Source organism: Triturus cristatus, chromosome 5_1 (assembly GCF_964204655.1).
Source record: "Triturus cristatus chromosome 5_1, aTriCri1.1, whole genome shotgun sequence".
NCBI classification, from domain to species: Eukaryota; Metazoa; Chordata; class Amphibia; order Caudata; family Salamandridae; genus Triturus; species Triturus cristatus.
The window spans coordinates 577124416-577147461 of NC_140587.1; the positions used below are offsets into that span (position 1 = coordinate 577124416).

General features: G+C 44.7%; 1 protein-coding gene across 5 annotated transcripts in view; it reads right to left on the minus strand.

Annotated features, from left to right (window-relative positions):
• Nucleotides 1–23046, minus strand: part of CSPP1 (centrosome and spindle pole associated protein 1) — a 1290317-nt gene that overhangs the window by 341525 nt on the left and 925746 nt on the right. For all 5 annotated transcript variants that reach the window (XM_085605499.1, XM_085605497.1, XM_085605498.1 and 2 more), the window contains one exon: nt 13252–13407. In XM_085605499.1, coding sequence (XP_085461625.1) covers nt 13252–13407 — 156 coding nt within the window. The remainder of the gene's footprint in view (nt 1–13251; nt 13408–23046) is intronic.

The window sequence follows — 23046 nt, forward strand, 5'->3', positions numbered from 1 at the left end:
TGTAAGTCTAGAATCATGCATACTAATGTTAGTAATATGATGCAAGGACACAAAGTACTGTTAATTATATGATAGGACTCCTGTAACAACAGCTCAATAATCATATTATGACATAAAAGTAATTGTTATCTAATGTAATCTGCACTTGCAAACCTTGAAAATGTATAAAGTTTGTGTTAAAAAAAGAGCCTTTCAAGAGGTGGCCATTAATGCAGGGTTCCGTTTGATTTATCTACACATCCTGCACTTTTCATATTACTCCTGGACCGCTGTCAGACGGTTCGCTGTCTTTGGGGCTGTGGGTAGAGGGGCACATTCTTCCATATTTTATGGTCATGTCCGGCTATGCAAACCTTTTGGAAAGAGCTACAGAGGATTATGGGGGAGGTCATGGCGTGGCGCCACCATCTACAGCAAAAACATGTCTCCTGGATATATGGGGGGGGGGACCACCCACCACCAAGATATAACAAGTTGTGGCTTTCTGTGGTCACCAAACGAAATATTGCACATTTATGGGGTGCTGGAGAACCTCCGACGGTGGTGGAGTGGGAACGGGACATGGATTGGTGTAAGACAATGAAAAGTCGATTTATCTGGGGAAGGGTTGTCCACGTAAATGGGAGCAGGTCTGGGCCAGATGGCGCTCCTACAGATGCCTGAAGACTGACCCGAGCCATGGTGGTCATGATCAGGGCTCCCCCTAGCATTGGGGGGAAGGAAAATTTCATGCAGGGCATGAGTTCCACCCAATTTCTTTCTGCTATGATACTGTACATATCTCATTTGTAAGAGATTCCTCCCTAGAGTTGGCGCACATAAATGCTATATGATGTACTGCTGCTCATTTTTTCTTGTTTGAAAATGCAATTAAAAAAAATATATATATTTTTTTTAAGAAAGTATTTGGGCCTGTGCCTGTCCTAGTCATTGAAAGTACGAGAACTGTCCTTCTCCCCCCCCCCCCCTTGCTGGTTGCAAAAACAAGAGATTTGTGTCAATAGATCTTGTCAAACCGCATTATCTGGCTGGTTCTACACAGCAGACCAAGAAGGCTCCTGGGTAGTTACCAGCCTCCTCTCACTACCATACAGAAGGTCTCTATGGAAGCTTTGATCAGCGATGAAGCTTCTACTCCCTTGCTGGGGACAGCTAACAAAGTATCCCTTCTACCTGTGGCTTCAACAACTACCATACTTGTACAGAAACACGAATTTCACATCTGCAAACTGACAAAGAGGGTATTTACCGCAACGCAAAGTACTGTTATGTGGCCCTTAGTGTCATTCTCACATTGCTAAGTTAGCATGAGCTCTGCTGTCATGATGCTGCTTTTGCGCACGTTACTACATGACTTTATTTTGCAAGACTCTGTTTGTGTCTTTTACATGAGAACGGTCTGCTTTCTACGTTCTCTTCAGTTCCTGGAGTTTAGTCTGAACACGATGTGCAAGGACGAAAAACATGACCCTTTTTATTCTGTTCCGGTAAGTCCCTATTACCTAGACAAAACATGCTACACACAGCTGCAATGCTAGGGAACTCCTGCTTTGATATTACGGAGTTGCATGTTGTTCACACACACACTTGGAGGAAAACTTTCCTTGGAGAAGAGCTATGCTGTTCCTATGACGTAAAGCTACCATCTAGGCTCTAAGGTATGGGGTCTGCTGACAAAGCCCAGAGATCTTCCTTTATGGTGGTTAGGCCTTATAGTCCTGTTTCCACTGTCTGTATGTAATGACATCCTCCTTCATATTCTATGGTATTGTAACAATGCTTACTGTGTTAGGTTTATGCACTTTGCTGCTGGTAGTGGCTCGAATACTGCATTATAGAGCACGATAGTGAAAAAAAAACATTTTGAACTATACAGTGACTCTGACAATCATTATTGTGGATAAGTTGAGTGAGTGAGCGAAAGAGTGTATCTTGCTACCACGTTTCCTGAGAGAGTCAGAAGTGTTGTGTTCTGGGTTGTCTAATCATTTGTAGCTTTGTGATTTTGTCGGAGAATGAATGAGACACTATTGCTAGTCTGTTTTGGAATTTTGGGCACTAAGGTGATAGGAAGGTACAACCATTATACACAGAGCTCCTGTTTTCCTGCGCATAGGTCTGTGTATGTGCAGAATCCCTGCAACAGTACCACCCTTGGAGTCCACTTCTAGTTCTACACAGCTTCGGGAGCTATCAAAAATAGATCCTACAGCCTCTGGTTATTTTATCAACTACGATGGCTTCTCTTTGGATTCATCTGACCCACCTCCACTTCCACATCCCTGAGGTAGATTGCGTGTATTCTACTTTTGGTTGAAGAAGACATACTTTTTCTTGTCTTTTGGATTGGATTTGAGACTGTCTTTTTCCTGGTTCTGAACTGACACTATCTGCCAGAACACTCTGCTGTTGAACTGGTGAACCTTCCTCATTCCTTTTGACAATGTTTTCTGCACTCCTTACTATGGATTTTTATAAAACTGTTTCACTCTACTAATAGGAGGGCTGTTAATAGTTTCTAAAGCTCTTGTGAAAGCAGGTACTCAATTGTACTGATTACGGAGGGACAAGTAAAGTTACCTATAGACCAGCTTAACACAACCATCATCATGATAAAGAAACTTCGAAGGAAAGCAAAATTACTTAGCTGTAGCACTGAATATCACTGTCCAAATGCGAGGTACACAAGACTTTATGTAACATGCAGCATTGTCATTATATTTTGCAAATTTTAATGCAAGTTCCTTAACTTAGAATTTCCCAGGCATCAGACTGGATCAGGAAGGTTTTTGCTCGATCAATAACCCTTTGAGCCGGTAGGTGGTGTTGGTCAGCCCTCGGCACGGTGATGTCAGTTACTTTTCACGACGTTCGACACCAGGAGCGCAGAGCCATGAAGTGCACTGAGAGTTGTGTGTTTAGAAAAACTAGGGCCCTGAAAGGGAACAGCCCTGCCCCTAACAACCTGTTTGCATTGTGGGGAGGATGGGTGGGTAGGTAAGGAATCTGCAGCTAGATTATGCCTCTACCGGATAAAGAATTACCGAAGGTAAGTAACTTGTCCATCTGATAGAGACATCTAGCCGCAGATTCCTTACTCAAGCAATACCGTCCCTCGAGGAGGGACTGCGGACAAGTTTAGACCAGGAAATCCTGAAGAACCAAGTGTCCAAAAAAGCCGCCCCGTTGGACTTGACTGTCCAGGCACTAGTGCTTGGTAAAATTATACAGAGTTACCCACGTTGTTGCTTGACAAATGTAGAGGACTGGAACTCCACATTTCAATGCCATGGTAGCAGCCTTCGCTCTAGTGGAATGAGCCCTTAAGCCTTCAGGAGGCAGTTTTTGGCCACAGAGTAGCAATTTTGATGCAGAGGGTGACCCATCGTGAGATAGTCCTCTTCCGCACCGCAGAACCTTTCTTTGATCCAGCGTACCCAAAGAAGAGTTGGTCGCCCACCCGGAATTAGTTTGTGCAGTCAAGATAGGCCGATAATACTGTTTTTGGGTCAAGATGGTGGAGTTGATCCTCTTCTTTAGAGGGATGCAGAGGTGCGTAGAAAATGGGCAAGGTGACGGATTGCCCCACGTGGAATGAAGTTACCACTTTCGGTAAGAAAGAGGCCCTAGTGCAAAGCACCAACTTATCAGAGAAGATGGCCAGGTGAGGAGGCTTGGATGACAGAGTCTGCAATTCACTCACATTCCAGGCAGAAGTTAAGGCCACCAGAAAGGCTGTTTTAATGGAAGCAGTCGGAGGGGGCAGTTGTGCAGAGGTTCAAACGGAGAACACATCTGAAAAGTGAGAACCAAATTAAAGTCCCACTGAGGGGCAGGAGGAAACATATGTACAAGCCCCTTAAGAAATCTATTTACAATAGGGGATTTGAATAAGAAGGGTTGGTCTAGCAGCCTCAAGGTGGCAGAAAGAGAGACAAAAGTTACCCTCAGAGTGCCCAGAGGAGAGCCCTGCTGCACAAGTGTAAAATTAAAGAGTAGGGCTTGGGAAGGGGAAGCAGAAAGAGGATCAATAGATATTTCTGTACAATATTTTACAAATTTGTGCCACTAGCAGACATACGCGGTCTTGGTAGCGGGATGTCTGGCTGCCAAAACAACATTACAGACTTCAGGAGGAAGGTTGAATACTATCAACTGGCACCCCTCAATTTCCACACAAGAAGGAGTAGAGAGTAGAGTTGACCGGTTTGGGTGGAAGACCCTCCCCTGATGCTGCGACAGAAGATCTTCCGGAAGGGGCAGCCTGATCAGAGGATCATTGCTCAGCTGGAGAAGCTCAGAATACCAGACTCTCTGTGCACAGTCCCGAGCCACAAGAATGATTTGGGCCCAGTCGCTCCTGATCTTGTTAAGCACTCTGGACAGGAGTGGTATTAGTGCAAAGGCGTACAGGAGGCCTGCACTCCAGCAGTTTTCCGAGTTCTTTGGCAGAGGCAAACATATCTAACCAAGGTTCTCCCTACTGCTGAAAGAGACCTTGCACCACCTCCGGATGGATGCGCAATTTGTGATCTGCAAAGCATCGATGGCTGAGTTTGTTCGCCCCAGTGTTCAGAGAACCTGCCAGGTGTTGGACCACCGGGGAAATGCCCTGCTGTTCCAGCCACGTCCAGGGACAAGGGCCTCTAGACAAAGGGTCTATGAACCCACACAGCCCTGTTTGTTGCAGTACCACATGGCGGTGGTGCTGTCCATGAACAATCAAATCATCTTTCCCTTTATTGAAGGAAGAAAGGTTTTCAATGCCAAGCAAATCAATCTGAGCAAGTTGATGTGGAGCTCGGATCCCGCCGGGGACCAGAGTTCTCTGATCTCCACCTCTCCCAAGTGGCCATCCAATCCCAGGAGTGACTCATCTGACAAGACCTGAGCTAGAGTGAGCATTGAGAACTTTTCCTTTTTGAGTAAGTAGTTGAATGTTCTCAGATCTAGGATAGGACGAAGGCACTTGTCCTTTTTTGGGACTAAAAATTAGAAGGAATAGCAACCACAGTCCTTCTGGTGCCAGAACCCTCTCTATGGGCCTCCCTAGGCAACAGACCCAGACTTCCTCCTGAAGCAAGTCGACCAACGCGACCTACCAGCACGCAGGGGTATTGCTCGACCAAACTCCTTCCAGATCCAGCTGGATGCCTGGGAAATTCTAAGGTAAGGAATGGGCCTCTACATGTCTCTATCAGATAAAGGAAACCTATCTCTATAACAAAGCCTTTCTGAAAAGAGAATGCTTTACAAAACAAATAAAAATATATTGCCACTGGTACCATGCTAGCCATAAAAGCTGAAAAGCAGATCTCTAATTTTAATAAGACAGTGGCAGACCAGCTACAGAATTGAGCACAGTCACAGTTATCTACGTTTCATTTAGATGATTTATGGAAGATAGTAGTGTACTATGTCAAAAATCTTCTTCAATTCTGAACATTTAACAGAATTGCACGTTCATCCCTTCCCTAAAGGAATTACACAAATACAATTTGAAAAACTAAAAATGTATATGCTGAGAAGACATTTCTACTTGAAGGTCAGCCTTAAAGCCAAGCATGTGAATGCTAAATTCCTGTGTGCATTCTGATTGGTTTCTTTCTTCAACTCTATCTGAAGAAACCCTCTCTGACAAAACCTGGAAGCTTTGGCTTCCTACTCCTGCAAAATACAATAGTGACCATCCACAAAGATGGGTCAACTGCCCCATTACATATTTATGGGCAGATGGTTCAATGGCAGCTTGGGCATCGGCTGTTTTAATGTTTCCAGGACTCCATATATGCAACTTGTATATCAATAACCCTCTTCAGTTGTGTGTTTTTCTTATTTAAGAAGTCAACAACCTAGGATGTGCTGACACTGCAAATGGAACAAAATATACGTCCGATGAAAGAGGGCAGGGCAGGGCAGAGAGAAACACAGGAGAAAATGAAAGTACTGTACTTCAAGATAAGCCACACAGAAAGGTACAGAGGATGAAAAGGGTGCAAACGTGAGCATGTTTAAACCCTTGAAAACTGCTGTATTATACAAATCATCAATTATTTAAACACACCCCCATAAAAAGTTTTGAAGAGAACATTTATATATAAATATTCTTTCCCAACCAAAATTAGCACTTATATTATTACCCACCAACCTCAGTAGGTAACTTTTTAACTCACTTAGCAATCTTGCGACCAAAGATACTGTACTTTATTTTCCAAGAAGGTTAAAAACCAAAGTGAAATGCATTATAAAAGATACATCATAGGACTTTATGTTATAAATTAGAAATACACCAGTGCTTGGTATAAAAAACTTTAAAAAAAACTCAGCAAACAGGGAAACAAGGCACCTTCGTGAATGGATGGAAGAATGCCCAGGCAATCAGAATAAATTGGCAGCCTCTGTGATAAAAGAAATATAATATGTACAACGCTAAATCTTTGGGGATGATAGCCTGAAGTGACAAAGAAACGTATGAAAGACTTGGATGACGGCCCCGAAAATAACAACAACTACACTGTACAATGCATGCTGTAGAACTGAAAACTGTTCTTTCATCTAAATAGACAAATGTGACTCATTTTACTAGAGTTTTGTAGCCTTTGTGCAGTAAAGATGGATTTTAAAGTCTAAGGAGAAGTTCAACTTAGTGCTTAGACCTGGACAAACACATGTAACCCAAAGATGGAAAATACTGTTGATACATAAATGTGGGCTGGCATCTGAAGATCAGACAACCCACTAGTGCCTATTACAAGACCCCCCTGCCCTAAAAACACACACAATTATTGACCACGGTTACAAAGAGAAATGGTCAACATTGGTGTAGTATCTCTTTCCCTTTTCCAAGCCATCATTCTCTTTGCCTTCTGCCAAATTCTGACAAGGAATGGTAGAGTACATATATTTGTATGCTCCTGAAATCTGAAACAAAACTAACAAACACAAAGAAACACCAACTATAAGCAAGTCCAAAAAGAGAGACAAGCGGAATGCCACCCATTCACTGGTATTTGTAAACTTGAGGACACTCAAAGCAGTCATAAGAAGCAAGGTTTGGGCAAAAAAGAACAGTATAATGAAGACTATGTCTATCAGAAGTCAAACAACATCTAAATAACTGCAGTTTTGTGTTTAAAATTGGTGTGACTTCCTGAAAAATGTTTCCCAAATGTATTTAATTGCCTTTTCCATAAGTGCGACTCATTTTCCCACAGATTTTGGGTTGGAAGAATATAATTCACAACGCTTTTTAAAAAGAATCTGATTTTTTTCCTATTTCAATAGAGAGGTGCACTGTTCTAAGTATCACACATTTAGCTCAAATTCAAATAAATGTCCATCTCTATGCACATGTATGAGAGAAAGGGCGTACGGCTATAACCTCTTCTTGCAGAGCCACTTATTAGGCATTGACCAATATACGAAGTATACTTTTGCTAGAGTCAAACTATATTCTTCAAAGAATGACAGGAAGTGGCTCATTAAGTTTGAATTTTTTTTCTCTTCACTCTGTTACAATAAAGACTACCCAATGACCGTATTTCATACATCTCACTTCTGATAGGAATGTAAACAGCAAAGTGGAAAGTCAAAATATAAAGATCCAGTTGAAAGAAAAAGAAGTAAACTTAACGTTCGCCAGGCTAGTCAGAAGAAGCACAAGGTATGAAGTTGTTGCCTATCAGGAATGTCCCAAGTAAACTTCGAACCACTAGTTGAAAGATATAGTCACCAAATGCCAAGAATCAACTTGCTTGTAGAATATCGCAACATGAATCCACATAAACAGAGGCAGGAAATGCCATTTCTCATCAGACTGTCTCCTGAATGAAGAGTATTCCTGATAAAGTGCCCCTTTTAAAGGGATCTATTGAAAATACATTGTAAGGAATGCTAGTGAGTGGCTGTCGTCCACAAGGAACCTAGAAACAGAAAAGGCTGGATGATATCCTTTGGGAAATCTTGAGTCCAACAGTTCTCTTAATACCTTCAAAATGTGCTATGAAACCAGGTTTAAATGTATGAGCATGTTAGGATATCACTTAAACCCTAAGATTTGAAGACGGTGAGGCCTTACAGAACCTTTGACTACTCAGATGAACTATCACTTTGTCAGAGATTACGCATCTATATCTTGTAGACCAAAGGTCTCCTTAAGCATCTTTCTAATGAAACTCAATTTCTCGATGCCATGTGTGTATCAAGCAGGGTGGCAACTTATGATGACTTGGCACATTGACACCATGACCCTCCTATTAATCTATCTGCAAGACACTGGCACAGAACTGATGTCTCTCCTAAGCTTAAGGATCTGTAGGACTTCAGGGGCCGTATTACAAGAAACATTATTACAGATTTTTTTTAACAGATTTTATTAATTTTCCATAGTACCAGATGGGCCAAGCCCGGTAAGCAACGTACCTTTGAAAGGCATATTGTAGAAACTCCAGGTACTGAAAATTTCTCACCCTTGAGGTCTGCGGAACATTAGACCAGAAAAAGAAAAAACACCCATTACAGATGGGTTTTTATGTCTGCATCTGCCACTGGGACTTCACAAGGTCCATACTGTGCTGAGTCATTGCCTCAAGCCCTGGTATCACACATTTTGCAGTTTATATGGCATTTCAGGCAATTGGTATTGTAACCATGTATTTGATCATGGTCTTTGATCTCTGTAATAGCTCACTTGCATAATCTTCTGCAAACCTCGTTAAGCACAGCCTTCTACAGGTGTGGATCAATAACTTAGACCTAGTTTTGTCATTAACATCAACTAGGATGCTGAACACCTGTTGCACAGTCCCAATGATGTCTCTTTCAACATGTGTTCAGCATCCTCGTTTTCCAGGCATCTGTGACTTTGGTGCTCTGCTTCAAGCTTCAGTGCCCAATAAAAGGACTATTTAAATGGCTAGAGCCACTGTCAATGATCTATATTTCTTCCAACGTTGTATAAAACTGCCTCCTATAAAAGAATAATCTACAATTTACAGGACAATGCTGACCTGTTTCACCTTGTATGGTTTCCTTTCCTGAGGGAGGACTGACCGAGCCCTGGCTCTAACCTTGGTTACTCTGGGTTTCCACCCTCCCCACCTTCTTCCCTCCCTGTCCCTCTCCTCGCCACCTACAGATGCCGCCTGTTCACACAGCTCACCGTCCTCCGTCCCCTGGCTTTGTGTCACTTTCTTTTCTTCCCTCTCCATCTCCTTCCTCTCTACTCCCACTCTCTCGGGTTCTGCTCTATATCTTTACCATCCATACCCTGTGTTGCCCCCACATGGTTAGATATGTTGCGCTCCCCTTTGTTGGGTATGCATGTCTTGCTATTGATGATCGTTCATCTCTTCTGTACCCATGATGGATATACATGACATTGTCACTGTTGTTATTTTTTGGAGTTCTTGATACCAATAAAAATAATTACAACACAAAAAGTTAAGAAGAAAGTCGCCTCAATATCAAGGTGTGACCTCCCAATATTTATGACCAGTATCGACACTGAGGACATGAGTGACATATCAATGACCTCTTTTAAGGGTCAGAGATATAGGTGACATAAAGTTAGTTTCCCAACATCAAGAGGCATAAAAAAATAACAGGAATTTTCAGAGGTGATTCTCTGTAGGAGCTAAAAGAAATTAGGTACGAACATGGCCCTTCTTGCAGCCTGGCTATCTGCCATTAGTTGAACAAAGTGCAGTGGAGTTTTAGGTGCCTGTTTACAAAGAAGATTTCTGTAGAAAGAAAAAAATCAAATGAAGACTTCAGTCCTATTTTAAGGAATACAGCTCTGAAAGTTACAAATAAAAATGGGATACTACCTGTCACTTGTGCTTTAGATAGGACCACAAAGCACCTTGATTTTCTTAAAGCGACAGTGCAATTGTCCTGCCAATTTATTTTACTTCTCCACTTTCAAAAATGTATAGGCCAATCTAAGCTTTTTGGTGTAATCTGTTCTTTAGGTTCGCACAACAGGAATTTATATATATATTTTTGTTAGTGATGGTGTTTCACTTTTTATTTGTAGCTGAGAGGAGAAGCCCAAAGTGACTTGCATTTGATGATGTTTCACATTCAGCACACTCAACATGTAGTCAGCTAGTGAGACAATCTACCCATTACATCACAGAATACTGCCCTATCTCACTGTTATCTTTCCTAAGAATGCTTACTCTGTCATTGAGGATAAATTTGTAATAGTAAAAAAAGCAATTCTTTTTGATTTTGGCACAATTAAGTGAAGTAGCAAAATAAATAAATGGCATGTCAAGTTTGTTTATGCTATTCCAGAGTGATTGTGAAAATTTAACTGTTCAAAATAACATTTCACATCAGTTTCATTAAACAACCCTATCACTTACAACAAATACCCAACATCTTGTCATGCAACCAAAATAACAAGAGACTTACCTTCAGTAATGCACTTTTTGGTGAACACAATATCAAACCTAAGATCCCCCCCCCCCCTTTGATTATTCTCAGACACCAGACTTGATTCAGAATTTTTTCAGCAATGATGACACCCTATGGCTCGGCAGTGACGTAATAATGCTGTACCTCTCAAATGTAGAGGGTCTCGGGAGTGGACTGAGATTGGGAAGTCTTGCAGGACTGAATAGACAAAATGGCCCTCCCATCAGACCAGGCTGTCAAGGCAGTAGGGATGTTTGAATGTGCGAAATGACGTCCATTTTGCAACCTGACAGATATCCATAACCGGCACATCCCCTTATCCAACACCATTGTAGCAGCCTTGGCTTTAATAGTTTGAGGCTACAGGCCTTATGGAGACTTCTTAGCCAGCGTGTAGCAGATTCTAATCCAGAGATCTTGCCACCTGGATTTAGTCCTTTATTGCACAGCCTTGCCTTTCTTGGAGCTAGTGAACCCAACAAAGAGCTCGTCATATAGACAATGGTTTTGCGTACAATTTAGAAACCCAAAGGGTCAAACTGGTGGAGCCTCTCCTCCTCTTTGATAGATATGCTGCCGAAAAATGGCTGCAAGATGATCGATTGACTGACATGGAGAATACCACCAATTTTGGCAGGAATGTAGCCCGAGTCTGCAGCACTAATTTGGAAGTAAGTGATTTAGGAAGGATGCATGGGAAGCACCTGTAGTTCACGGACACACTACTCAGAACTGATGGCAATAAGAAAGACTGTCCTGATTGTCAGAAGCCATAGTGAGCAACTGTGCTTAGGCTCCAATGGCCTGACCATTAGGAACATCAGAACTAGACTTAGGTCCCGTTGGAGAATGACAAATTGTCATGAAGGGAACATATACGTAAGGCTCTTCAGAAAATATATCACCAGTGAGGATTTAAAGAGGGCTGGTCAGGAAATTAAGAAAGTTGAAAGTGCACATACGTAACCTTTGACTGTGCCCACTGCAAACCAGTTCTGGGCTAAAGACAAACCAAACAACAATACATATGAGAATTTGGCATGCAGAGTCTAGATGATGAACCATACACACTAGGCCACAAACGTTTCCCAGAGCATACCATAATGGACTTCATCGACGGGAGTCTGGCTGAAAGAATGACCACTACCACTTCAGGAGGCAAGTCAAAATAATTTAGCTTTCACTGTTCTGTCTCCAAGTATGGAGGTGTAGGTTGCATAGATTCGGATGCAGGATCCACCCGTTATTGAGATAGGAGGTCCCCCGAAGTGGTAGCTGTAACAGTGGGAAAATGGTTAGCCGCTCAGAGTACCTCACTCTTCTGGCCTAGTCTGGGGCTACTAAGATGACTTGGGCACAGTCTGCCCTGCCTTTGCTCAGAATTCGAGGTAGGAGAAGCAGTGGTGGGAACACATACAAGAGACCTGTGTCACATGGAAGAACTCTTCCTAATGACCTTTCGGGAGGAACCTACAGGGTGCAGAAGCTTTGATACTGTGAGTTCTCAACAGTGGCTAACAAATCTAGCCAGGGCACACTCCATTTGTCGAAGATGCCCTGTACCATATCGGGATATAGATGCCACTTGTGGTCAACATCTGCTCAGAACATCTACCCTGGCGTGGATCACATTAATTGGATCGCTACCATAAAGATCTTGCAGCTCAAACCACCTCCACAGTAAAATGGCCTCCTGGTACAGTATCAGGATCCCACCCTGCCCTGCTTGCTGCAGCATCACATGGCGGTCGTGTTGTCTGGTAAGATCCATAAAAGCCCTTTCCTCGATGGCCGACAGGAACACTTTCAAGGCCAAATGGATTCCATGCAGCTGACAACATTATTAGATCTGGCACAAGCTCAGGCACAGAAGGAATTTGCATGGACCTAGGGCCAGTATCATCTGGAAAATTTGGAGCACGGCTTCCTTGAAGGTGATTACCAGCTGTAGGCTGGACAGAGGAAATCGGGGCATGTCAGTCCCAAATGCTCACTCAAAAGACTCCAGACCTTTGAGTGACGCCCTTGCAACTTCTTGCCATACTCTGAGAGTCGGATGGGAAAGAGCCCTGTTGGGCTTTCTTGCATTTATTATGTCACATGTTTTACTAACTTGAAAAATATGAGCGGGGAAGACTTCCCGCGAGACGGAACTCACGCCGGTGGCTAAGAACAGTTTTGTAACTTAGAGAGGCAACTCTGTTTTGAATGCAAACTCTTATGCTTAGAAAACGGGGTGGCACTTATATGTGACTCTGATTTTTCGTTTCTGGGATCGAAGTCACAGGGAGCACTGCTAAAAAAAAAATCTTAGGATCACACCTGGGGCTTGGGAATAATCTAAATGCAAGGACTATGTGGTTAGAAGTATCAATTAGAGAGTGTGTGAGTAAGAGAGAGAGAGAGTGTGTGAGTAAGAGAGAGAGAGAGAGAGAGAGTGTGAGTAAAAGAGAGAGAGAGAGTATGGAGTAAGAGAGAGAGAGAGAGAGAGAGTGGGAGTAAGAGAGAGAGAGTGTGTGTGAGTAAGAGGGAGAGTGAGAGTGTGAGAGTGTATGTGTGTGTACACACACACATTTATAAATAAAAATAAATTGAGGTTCGAGGCAACCACAAGAACTCGTATTGTAATGAAAATATGGTCAATGATGATTCACCCTGGTGCTTTCCATGTGAATATGTGCTATAGCAGAAGTATCCAGTTAAGAACAAAGATTGACACATCCACATACATACACAAACAGTCCAGTTTCATAACGTATCTGCTTTATATGTATATGAGCATTGTTAATTAGAAGTATGCAAAGCAGAGTATTTTCTCGTAAACAATACTTTTTCATCCAGCTCCTTTCTCCCAGTTTTCTTGTCCTGTTCATAGTATCGTTGAAGTTCAGCTTCCTGTTTTTCTTCTTCCTCTTTCCTCCTCCTTTCTGCCTCCTTTCGCCTTTCCTCAGCTACCCGAATAAGTTCTTCATTCTGCAATCTTTGCTGTAAAGAAAATATAGCAGTTGAACTCAAGACAGGTCTAGAGCCAAACATTTATAATAGAAGACAAGCACACTCCATATAGAGAACAACAAACACTTAAAACACAAAATCTATGACAATTAGGAAAGAAATAAAGTAACAGCTTAAGTCAAATTTAGATTTAAATGAACATGTTTTGAAGAATTTGTATTACTTTCACATGTCGCATCCATGGAATGAGTTTTCCAGAAATCACACAAGGTAAGCCTCTCACAAAAACGAAAATATGTATAAACATATTACATAGTGGCAGTAGCCACTATATAGTTATAGTTAGGATTCCATGAGAGAGGAATTAGTCAGATTATTGATTGGTAATAACTTTGCCACCATTTAGCAAATCTCCACAAACCTTTGCAGAACTATCCCTTTTTCTACATTGTGTTATGATGAGAAGGGTTTGCGGTGATTGGTTAAGGGCGTGCAAAGAAAAAAGGAGGGCCCCAAAACAAGTTTTTCGCAAATACATCTTCCACAGACTAGTTAAAAAGATGTAGTGACAAAATGGATTTTGAGGATGTTTGGCAGGAATATAGATTATGGTGTGGTAAGAGTACTTTGTTAGTAGATCTAAATTGGTTCAGTAGCTTTTAAGTAGTAAAGGATTAAAAAAAAAATAGTAATATATTGGGCTCCAGTATACAGCGGTACCTGGTGGTAACAAAAATAATATGAATGGTGTGAGGAAATTGAGTGTATCATTATGGTGTGGTTGTGCCACATCACCATGTAATACACTTACCAGCCCCTTTAGGATCGGTAGGTTTCGTTTGTTAAACCTTAAGCTCAACCCTGGGTCTGAGCATCAAAGCTTACACAATGGAACAAGTGTAAAGCATTTAAACAGCACCTAAACAATGGAAGAAGCAATCAATGAGACACTCAAGAAATTGGACACCAATTTAATAAAATAGACTGCATTTTTATGCCGTGCTAGACTCCAAAATAAAAAAAGATGCACCGGAGGGTTACGGAGATATAGAATTTACAAGATATAGTAAATCAAAACTTTTTGCTCAACCACAAACAATTCAATGAATTTGACATTAGGAAACTTTTTCACAAAAAAGTTGGTCTAATTGTATAGCGCTCACAGAGTCACTTTAGGCGACCAAGTCTAGTAGGGAGTCTGTCAGGGAGACCAGCAAGGTCCTCAGAAACAGTTACCATAGCAGATGAACTAGTTCTCAGTCAGTTCCAGGCACTTTATCACCTTTACAATGGATTCTTATGAAAGTGGTCCTGATGCAAGGGATGAAGAATGCTGAAGTTGCTGAGGGTGTAATGTGGTTAGTAAGGGTCTTCCTCCAGCTACTCCTCAGTCCACAAAGGGGGTGACGCAATCCTGGTGAAAGGGTCGACACCCCTCTAAGTGCTGGTAGAAGTCCAGTCGCCACTGGGCTACAAGTTGCCCAGTATTGCAGTCACAGTCACAGTCAAATCCTTCCCTGGGCGATATATCTGCTTCTGGGCAACCAAGTGGTGTAACTTTGAGTGTTTGGTCCTAGTCTCTGGTGCCGCACACCAATGGTTGGCAATGGTATGAAGATTTTTGATTACCAACTTGCCAAAGCAGGCTTTTCAGCTGTTGTGATTCTCTGCTGTGAACAAGAGTTCAGTCCACCGACACTTGGGAGTCAGTTTGCTTTGGTTGGGATCTGGAGATTACTACACCACGAGCAGGACAAAGCAGACACATTCCCTCTTCTTTCCTAGCCACCCGGTTCAGCAAGTGCAGTCCAGCCCGGCGCAGCCTCTGAGTTCCACGGTGCAGCAGGGCAGTCCTTCTTCCAATCCACCTGAGATATGAGTTCTGGGTGAGCCCTATTTAGGCTCAGAAGTGCCTCAAAGTAGATGCGGTCAGTAACTAATGGGCTACCAGGATCCCTCCCTGCTGATGACCACTTACTGGGAAGTATGGCATCTGGCTATCCCAAGATGCACCATTCTGCCCCCCCCCCCCTCCAACATGGCAGAACCCATCTCTCAGCGCCCAGAGCTCCCTAGCCCAATCCAGAGGTGTGGCTATTAAGAGGGTTACAGGTCCATGGAAAACCAATTTGACAACTTGCTTCCCCTTCCAGGTCTCTAGTGCCAGGTTGTCTACCTAAACAATACAGCGGCCCCAAGTGTTGCCCATTTTCCCTTCAAAGGCGGCTTCTCCTTTGAAGCTCGCTTTTTGGGCTAACACCAGTGTGGCATTCTGCAGGAGGAAAGTGACACCTTTTTTCCCAAGTAGACCCCTATTGTCTCCTGTCCTGGGAGTGGTTAGTGAAAGCTGTGTGCAGGACAGACCCAAAGTACAAGAGTAAACGGGCACTGGAAAATTTGGGCAACTTAAGTGACAACTTCTAAAGCGCCACTATATCCAGCAATGATATTAAACTCAATTTAACCATTAAATCAGATTTAATGCACAGATTCTTTTGATACCTTGCAGTACCAACTTTTGAAGTCCCATTCAGAAGTTAGCAGGGCTGAGTTGTCAGCCTGTAACTTCCAATGGGGTTACTAGCCTTACCACAGTAAAAACGATCATTTAGATTTTTTACTGCTGAAAACTTTAGAAGTGCATGCTTCAATGTTTACTATACAGCAACCTGCATTAGGGCTTGTTAGGCCAACCTTAGACGTGACTTACATATATTAAAAAAGGTTTGGGCTGTGCCATTACTTTAATGGCAAAGTCGAGTTAGCAGTTTTAAACTGCACTTCCATTCTGCATTGGCTGACTGGGAGCCATGGTTTACCTTGTCGTACTCATGGGGGCACACTTAGTGCTGCAGTCCATGAGAGGTACCTCTACTTACAGCCTCTAGGTACCCCTGGTGCCATATACTAGGACTTCCAAGTGAGTTGGGATATGCCAATTAGAGAGAAGCCATCGTAAAGCGCCCAAGGTCCGACTCCATTTTAAGTAGGCCCCGACTCCATCTTAGGTAGCAGAAGTCGCCACCTTCTCAATTTTAGGTAAAGAGAGTCTCCATTTTTACCCCATTTTATGCAGAATCATTGTCATGTCTGCCATTGATGCAGATGTCGTCAGACCTTATCTTTCCTCAAACTGTGAAAGTGCCAAGCCATTCAGACAATTACAGATATAACACCTGATGCAACATAAGTCTGGGACAGGTGTCTAGCTATCACAATGTCAATCAATCAATCAATCAGTCATTTGTAGAGCGCACTACATACCCGCGAGGGTCTCAAGGTGCTGGGAGGGGGGCCGCTACTGGTCGAACAGCCAGGTCTTGCGTAGCCTCCTGAAGGTCAGCAGGTCTTGGGTCTGTCATAGGCTCAGTGGGAGGGTGTTCCAGGTCTTGGCGGCAAGGTGGGAGAAGGATCTCCCGACGGTGGTTGTTCTTCGGATGCGAGGGACGGTGGCGAGTGCGAGGTCGCGGAGTGGAGCTGGCGGTTGGAGATGTAGAAGGAAAGTCGTCTGTTGAGGTAAGCTGGACCGGTCTTGTGGAGTGCCTTGTGTGTGTGGATGAGGAGCTTGAAGGATATCCTCTTGTTGATGGGGAGCCAGTGCAGGTTTCTCAGGTGGGGGTGATGTGGCTGTGGCGTGGTATGTCGAGGGTCAGTCGTGCAGAGGCGTTTTGGATGCATTGCAGTCGTTTCATAAGCTTGGTCGGGGCTCCCGCGTAGAGGGCGTTTCCATAGTCGAGTCTGCTGCTGGCAAGGGCCTGGGTGACTGTTCTCCTTGTATCTGTCGGGATCCACCTGTAGATCTTGCGGAGAGTGTTGAAGCAGGAGAAGGAGATGGCGTCGACTTGCTTGGTCATGGAGAGCGTTGAGTGGAGGATGATTCCCAGGTTGCGTGCGTGGTCGGTGGGTGTCGGGGCTGTCCCCAGTACCGTCAGCCACCAGGAGTCGTCCCAGGCTGAAGGGTTGGAGCTGAGGTTGAGGACCTCCCTCTTGTCCGTGTTCAGCTTCAGTCGGCTGATCTCTATCCAGTCGGCGACGGCCTTCATTCTTTCGTGGAGGTTGGATTTGGCGAGGATGGGGTCCTTGGTGAAGGAGAGGATCAGTTTAAAAAAAAAAATTATTGACAGTTTCGTTAACATAGAACACATTCCAACAACAAACCAAGCCAGTTGGACAGTACATCTTCCCCACAACCATCTGTGCAATCTTGAGACAAAACATAGAGAAAAGAAATGCATTATCTAATCACACATTTGTCTGAGCACCCCGTGTATAACACTTTTATGAAACCTGCATCTGTTTTGTTCCCACGAGGGTCATCAATGGCATGTAGTCACTCTACTGCAGTTCAACATCAAGACAGGCCAGTAGGATTGCAGCAGTTATACAATCTGGTCATTTATACCTATGCATTCATGCGTACCATTTGTTAAGGCATGTGAGGAACCAAGGGATTCCACCTGACCCCCAACACCCCCATCGCCACAGTGAAACAAGAGCTCCCGCATATTTACTCAGCCGCGTCTTTCTGATTTTGTGCCCATTGCAGAAAGGGCTCCCAGATGTCACGAGGCCTAGAGGTGGGCGGCATGAGCTCCCAAAAAGTAGATAGCTGAGTGTGCCCAAATGTTCCCGCAGCAAGCCAACCCTCAATCGATGGCAGTCGTCTCCCACCCCAGCACACCGCCACCTGTCTTTTAGCAAATAATAATAGCAGAGCATGTAATTTACGTGTTTTTGGTGTGGTGTCTTTAACAAACCCCAATAGTCCTATTATGGAAGATGGCAAATCGGACCTTCCAACTATTTGATTCACTGAGGTAAATATCTTTGTCCAATAGTCTGTTAATTTCGGGCATTCCCATGCCATGTGCAAAAAAGTAGCAGAGGAGAAACCGCATCTCCAGCATCTATTGTCTGCACGTAGCCCCATCCTATGAAGACCAATAGGTGTTCTATAAAATCTGTGCAGGAACTTGAAATGAATTAATCTTAACCTACAGTTTGGTGACAACTCAGTGAGCTGCCCGCAGCAGAACCTCCACTGGTCCTCGGTCAGCGGGGTAGCCAGCTCATCATTCCAGTATTGAAAGGATTTGGGGCAGACCACAGGGGCCGAGTCCTGCATGTTCTTATAGATCCGAGTTACCAGCTTGCAGGGGGGATGGAGAGCCGACTACATTTTCCAGAGCAGTCAGAACCGGCGGGGCTCTCGGAAAGTCTTTGCTAAGAGCTCTACATGTCGCACGGAGTTTATGATACAGGAAATGCTCAGAAAAAGACAAATCCCGGTCCCTGTCTGCAGAAGGAGGGGGTCTGAAAGAATTATCAGGGAACAAGTCAGCAAAAGTTTGAAGATTCAATTTTTGCACAAGGGACCTGTCAATCCCATCTACGACACATGGTAGCAATGGATTTTGCGTCAGTGAGAACGACGGGGCATACAACAACGGGACCCCCGCTCTTATATACGCAGCTCTTCCCAAGCCCATCTCAGCATGCCTGAGGTATCTATGTCAACCTTAGGGCGGCAAGCAGGTTTTCAAATTGCCACTTTAAGCGGAGTGGGCGCAACCACGTCGCGTTCTACCGCCACATGAGGCTGGAATGGTGTCGGGTGTACCCAGAAATGCAGGTATTGAGCCTGAGCGCTGAGCGCATATAAACGCATATCCGGAGCACCCATGCCTCCCTGACGCAGAGGGAGTCTTAGCATGTCCCAGGATACCCTCGCCCGCCCACCCGCCCACGCCAGTGCGACAAGATGTGACCTGAGAGTGTTGAAGAAATGCGACGTTAAAGTAATCGGAACATTCGCGAACAAGTACAGAAACTTGGGTAGGATAATCATTTTAGCCAAGGCCAGCCTACCAGTCAGGGACAGGGGAAGTTTCGTCCATATTTTGACCTTCTCCTCCAGCCACGTCATGGCTCTCCCATAATTTAGATTCCAGATTTCCTGCACATCCCGACTAATCCATATTCCCAGATATTTTACCGCTTCTACTTCCCACTTCAGCGGGAAGACAACCGACTATGACCAGTTGATAGATATCCCAGCAAGTCCTCCGAACCGGATAAATTACCACAAAACGGGGTCCAGATTGTCCTTCGGGTTCATGAGGTAGAGAGTTACATCATCCGCATATAGCGATATCAAAAGGCATCTGGAACTAAAGCCTATACCTCGTGCCGTGTGATGCTGGCGGATGCGCGCAGCGAGTGGTTCCATTGCTATTGCGAACAATAGTGGAGAAAGGGGGCATCCCTGTCTTGTACCTCGTGATATTGGGAATGGATCAGAGAGCAGCCCGTTTACCCTGATCCGAGCGCTGGGGGAAGTGTAGAGTAGCCGTACACTGTTGATAAAAAGCGGGTTGAACCCCATACGACCTAGGATTGTGTACAGATAAGGCCACTCCAGGGTGTCAAAAGCTTTTGTAGCGTCTAGAAACACTACTGCAGCGTGGACGTTGGGATGCAAATAATGTAATACTGAAAAAATGGTTCGTAGGTTGTGCGACGTCGATCGTCCCGGAATGAACCCCGACTGGTCAGGAAGTGCAATCATGGGTAGCAGTGGCTGCAATCGATTAGCAATCAATTTCGCGTATATTTTGACATCCACATTTATCAGGGAGAGTGGCCTGTACGAATCCAACTCAGAGTCTGGTTTACCTGGTTTTAGTAGAGTAATTATTATAGCTTCCCTCATGGTAGTGGGTAATATTCCTGTTTCCAGGGCTTCCCCATAAACCTCCAGCAACCTTGGCGCCAATTCGTCTACATATGCTTTATAAAAATATGTGGTCAGACCGTCAGGCTTTGTTAAGGGGCAAGCTTTTTATAACCTGTGCAACATCTGCAGCAGTGTACGGGAGATCCATATATTTTCTGTGGTTGTCATTGAACCAGGCTAGTGCGATTGAGTCTGAAAATGATCGCGTACCCACAGGCCTTGTAAAGGTTGGTACAGAAGTCAGAAAAGGCGGTCAAAATCTCCCCCCTTCCTCTAATCACTTCACCTGTCGCAGTGTGTATCTCGTGAATGAATGCTGCGGCTCTGGGTACCTTTGTCATACCTGCCAACGTACGACCCGGTCTGTCACCCTCCCCATATCTCCTGGCCTCTGCGTATTTCCCCAGGAACTTGACCTCCCACTGCGCCTCCTCAGAGTAGGCTATCAATTTAGCTTTAAGCAAGCCAGTAATTGTCGGGTCCCCTGTTGCATAGAACTCTTCTTCTAGCGCCTTGACATTGGTCTCCATAGAGGCAAGTGTCCCTCTTATTGCCTTTAAAACACCCGCCTATCTGGCAATACATTTACCTCTAATTACTCCCATAGTGAGGCTTCGGTATCCACGAGCCCGTGTTCAGATCAAAGTATTCGATAATGTCGGATCTAATTTCTTCTTTAAAGGCTTCGTCTAGGAGAGCATGAGGTGGGAGACGCCAGGCAAAAACCCTCTTTGGTGAGTCAGGGAGTGCCAGCCGCAACATGCACGGAGAGTGGTCCGAAAGTGATCTGGGCATGTGCGCAAGATCTACAGACCAAGTGGCGACATCCCGGGATACCAACCAGTAATCCAGACGTGACCATGAATTGTGGTGATCAGAAATGCAGGTGCCCTCCCTCAGCTGGGGATGTCTTTCGCGTCATATGTCAATAAGATCCCCATTGGCCACTATCGCCCCAGGGCGGCGCTAGCCGCCGGGTGCAAGGTGCGGGCAGTTGCCCTCCTATCAAGTGTATCATCTAGGACAGCATTAAAGTCTCCACCCCATAACACAGTCGAACAACCAGCTGCTCTAATTTTGGACCAAATGGTATGAAAAAAATCCGGAGAATCGACATTAGGGCCATATATAGCCACAATAGTCACAAGAATACCACATATGAGTCCCTGCACCAAAACATACCGGCCCTCAGGATCGCCCTGTGTATACCTCTCCCTCCAGTCCAACTCCTTCCTAACCAGCACAGCCACCCCCGTGCATAGTTCGAATATACCGAAGAATATACATGTCCCCATCGGTTGTGGCGGAGTCTCTGTGAAGGTGTCGCATTCAGGTGCGTTTCTTGCAATATGCATGTCTACGTTGTGGCGTGATAAATAGGCATGAACCAGTCTTGATTTCCTACCATCATTGAGCCCACGAACATTCCAAGTGAGGCAATTTAGAGTGTTAATAGACATTAACTAGGTTTACTATTACAGTTGTCTTGCATATACCCACGGCGTGATACTGCGACCAGCTGCAATATAGTTTTGCCCATAGCATACCTCCAACACTGGCATTAAACAATAACATAGACCCTACCTCCTTCCCTCCACCCACTCCAACCCCCCAAACAGGTTGTAGCAAACCCCCCCTAAAATAACCAAAGCATGCAACCCACAGCATGACAATCGGGACCATTCCCATGAGGGCGCAGCAACACTGGCGTACTTCCTTGCTGTACGCAAGGTTGCCGGGAGTACTGCGGGTGAGGCTATCCGCACAAAATCATCTATGCACTGCATAATCTAAAATGGTGTGGAGCAAAGCTGCAGAACAATTGGCAGTATCTCTCTCGGCAATGCGCAAGTCTCTCATTTGCACAATCCTATTGGCCAGAGAGCGGATCGTGTTATAACCAAATTAGTCATTGTCACTTAAGTTAGCTTCCGCCGTCCCATCATCTTCTCGATGCCCCTTCTTCTGTTTCCCACCGATGTGTTTAGCAAACTTGGGTGCAGATTTCGCATCCGTGAAAAAGTGGGACGTCCCATCAACCGACACCTTCAGCTTTGCTGGGTACAGCAGTGAGTATGGGATTTGTGCCTGCAAGAGAATCTGCTTTATTTGAATAAACTCACGTTGCGCCGCTTGCACCGCCGGGGTGAAATCTAGATAAAAGGAGATGGCACTCCCATTGTGTGTAATCTTGCCTTTCTCCCTTGCCTTCCGGAGGATGAGGTCCCTGTCCTGATAATTTAGGAGCTTTGCTATGATGGGTCTGGGCGGGGCACCCACTGGAGGCCTCTGGCCCAGCGACCTGTGGGCTCTTTCCACCACAAAAACTGGGGAGAGGTGAGGATCGAACAGTTCATGCAGCAGCTCCGTTACGTAGGTCTCCATTTTAGAGATGGCCGTCGTCTCCAGAATCCCCGTGATGCGAAGGATGCTGCGTCGCGACCATGCCTCTAAATCCTCGTTTTTAGCTCTGATGACCCCTCAGCAGTTTATCCATGTGGAGTAGCTATTCCTTTGTCTCAACTTGGAATTCGTGATACTCCGTGTGTCGGCTTTCTAGGACATCCAGGCGAGTCTCGTGCGTTGATACCTGCGACCTGACTGAGTCCAATTGCGCAGCTAGATTGTCTAGCTGGGTATCTATGGTACGAAGGCTGGATCTCATCTCCAACATGAGGGATCTCAGGTCTCCCCCCTGGTCTTCCGTTTGCGAGTCATGAGGACCCACAGCCTGTGATTCATGGTCCAAGTCGGTATGGCGGGAGGCGCGCTTATTGTCAAAGTTCAATTTCGGTTGTTTGGCGTCGTGTTTGCCCATGGTTGTATCGATGCTGCAGGCTGAGCCAGGAGGTCTAAACCAGAATCAACCTGTCGACGCAACAGGCAAATGCCCGTCCCTTGTGTCGCAGTAGCGCGCTGGTACACCCAAGACG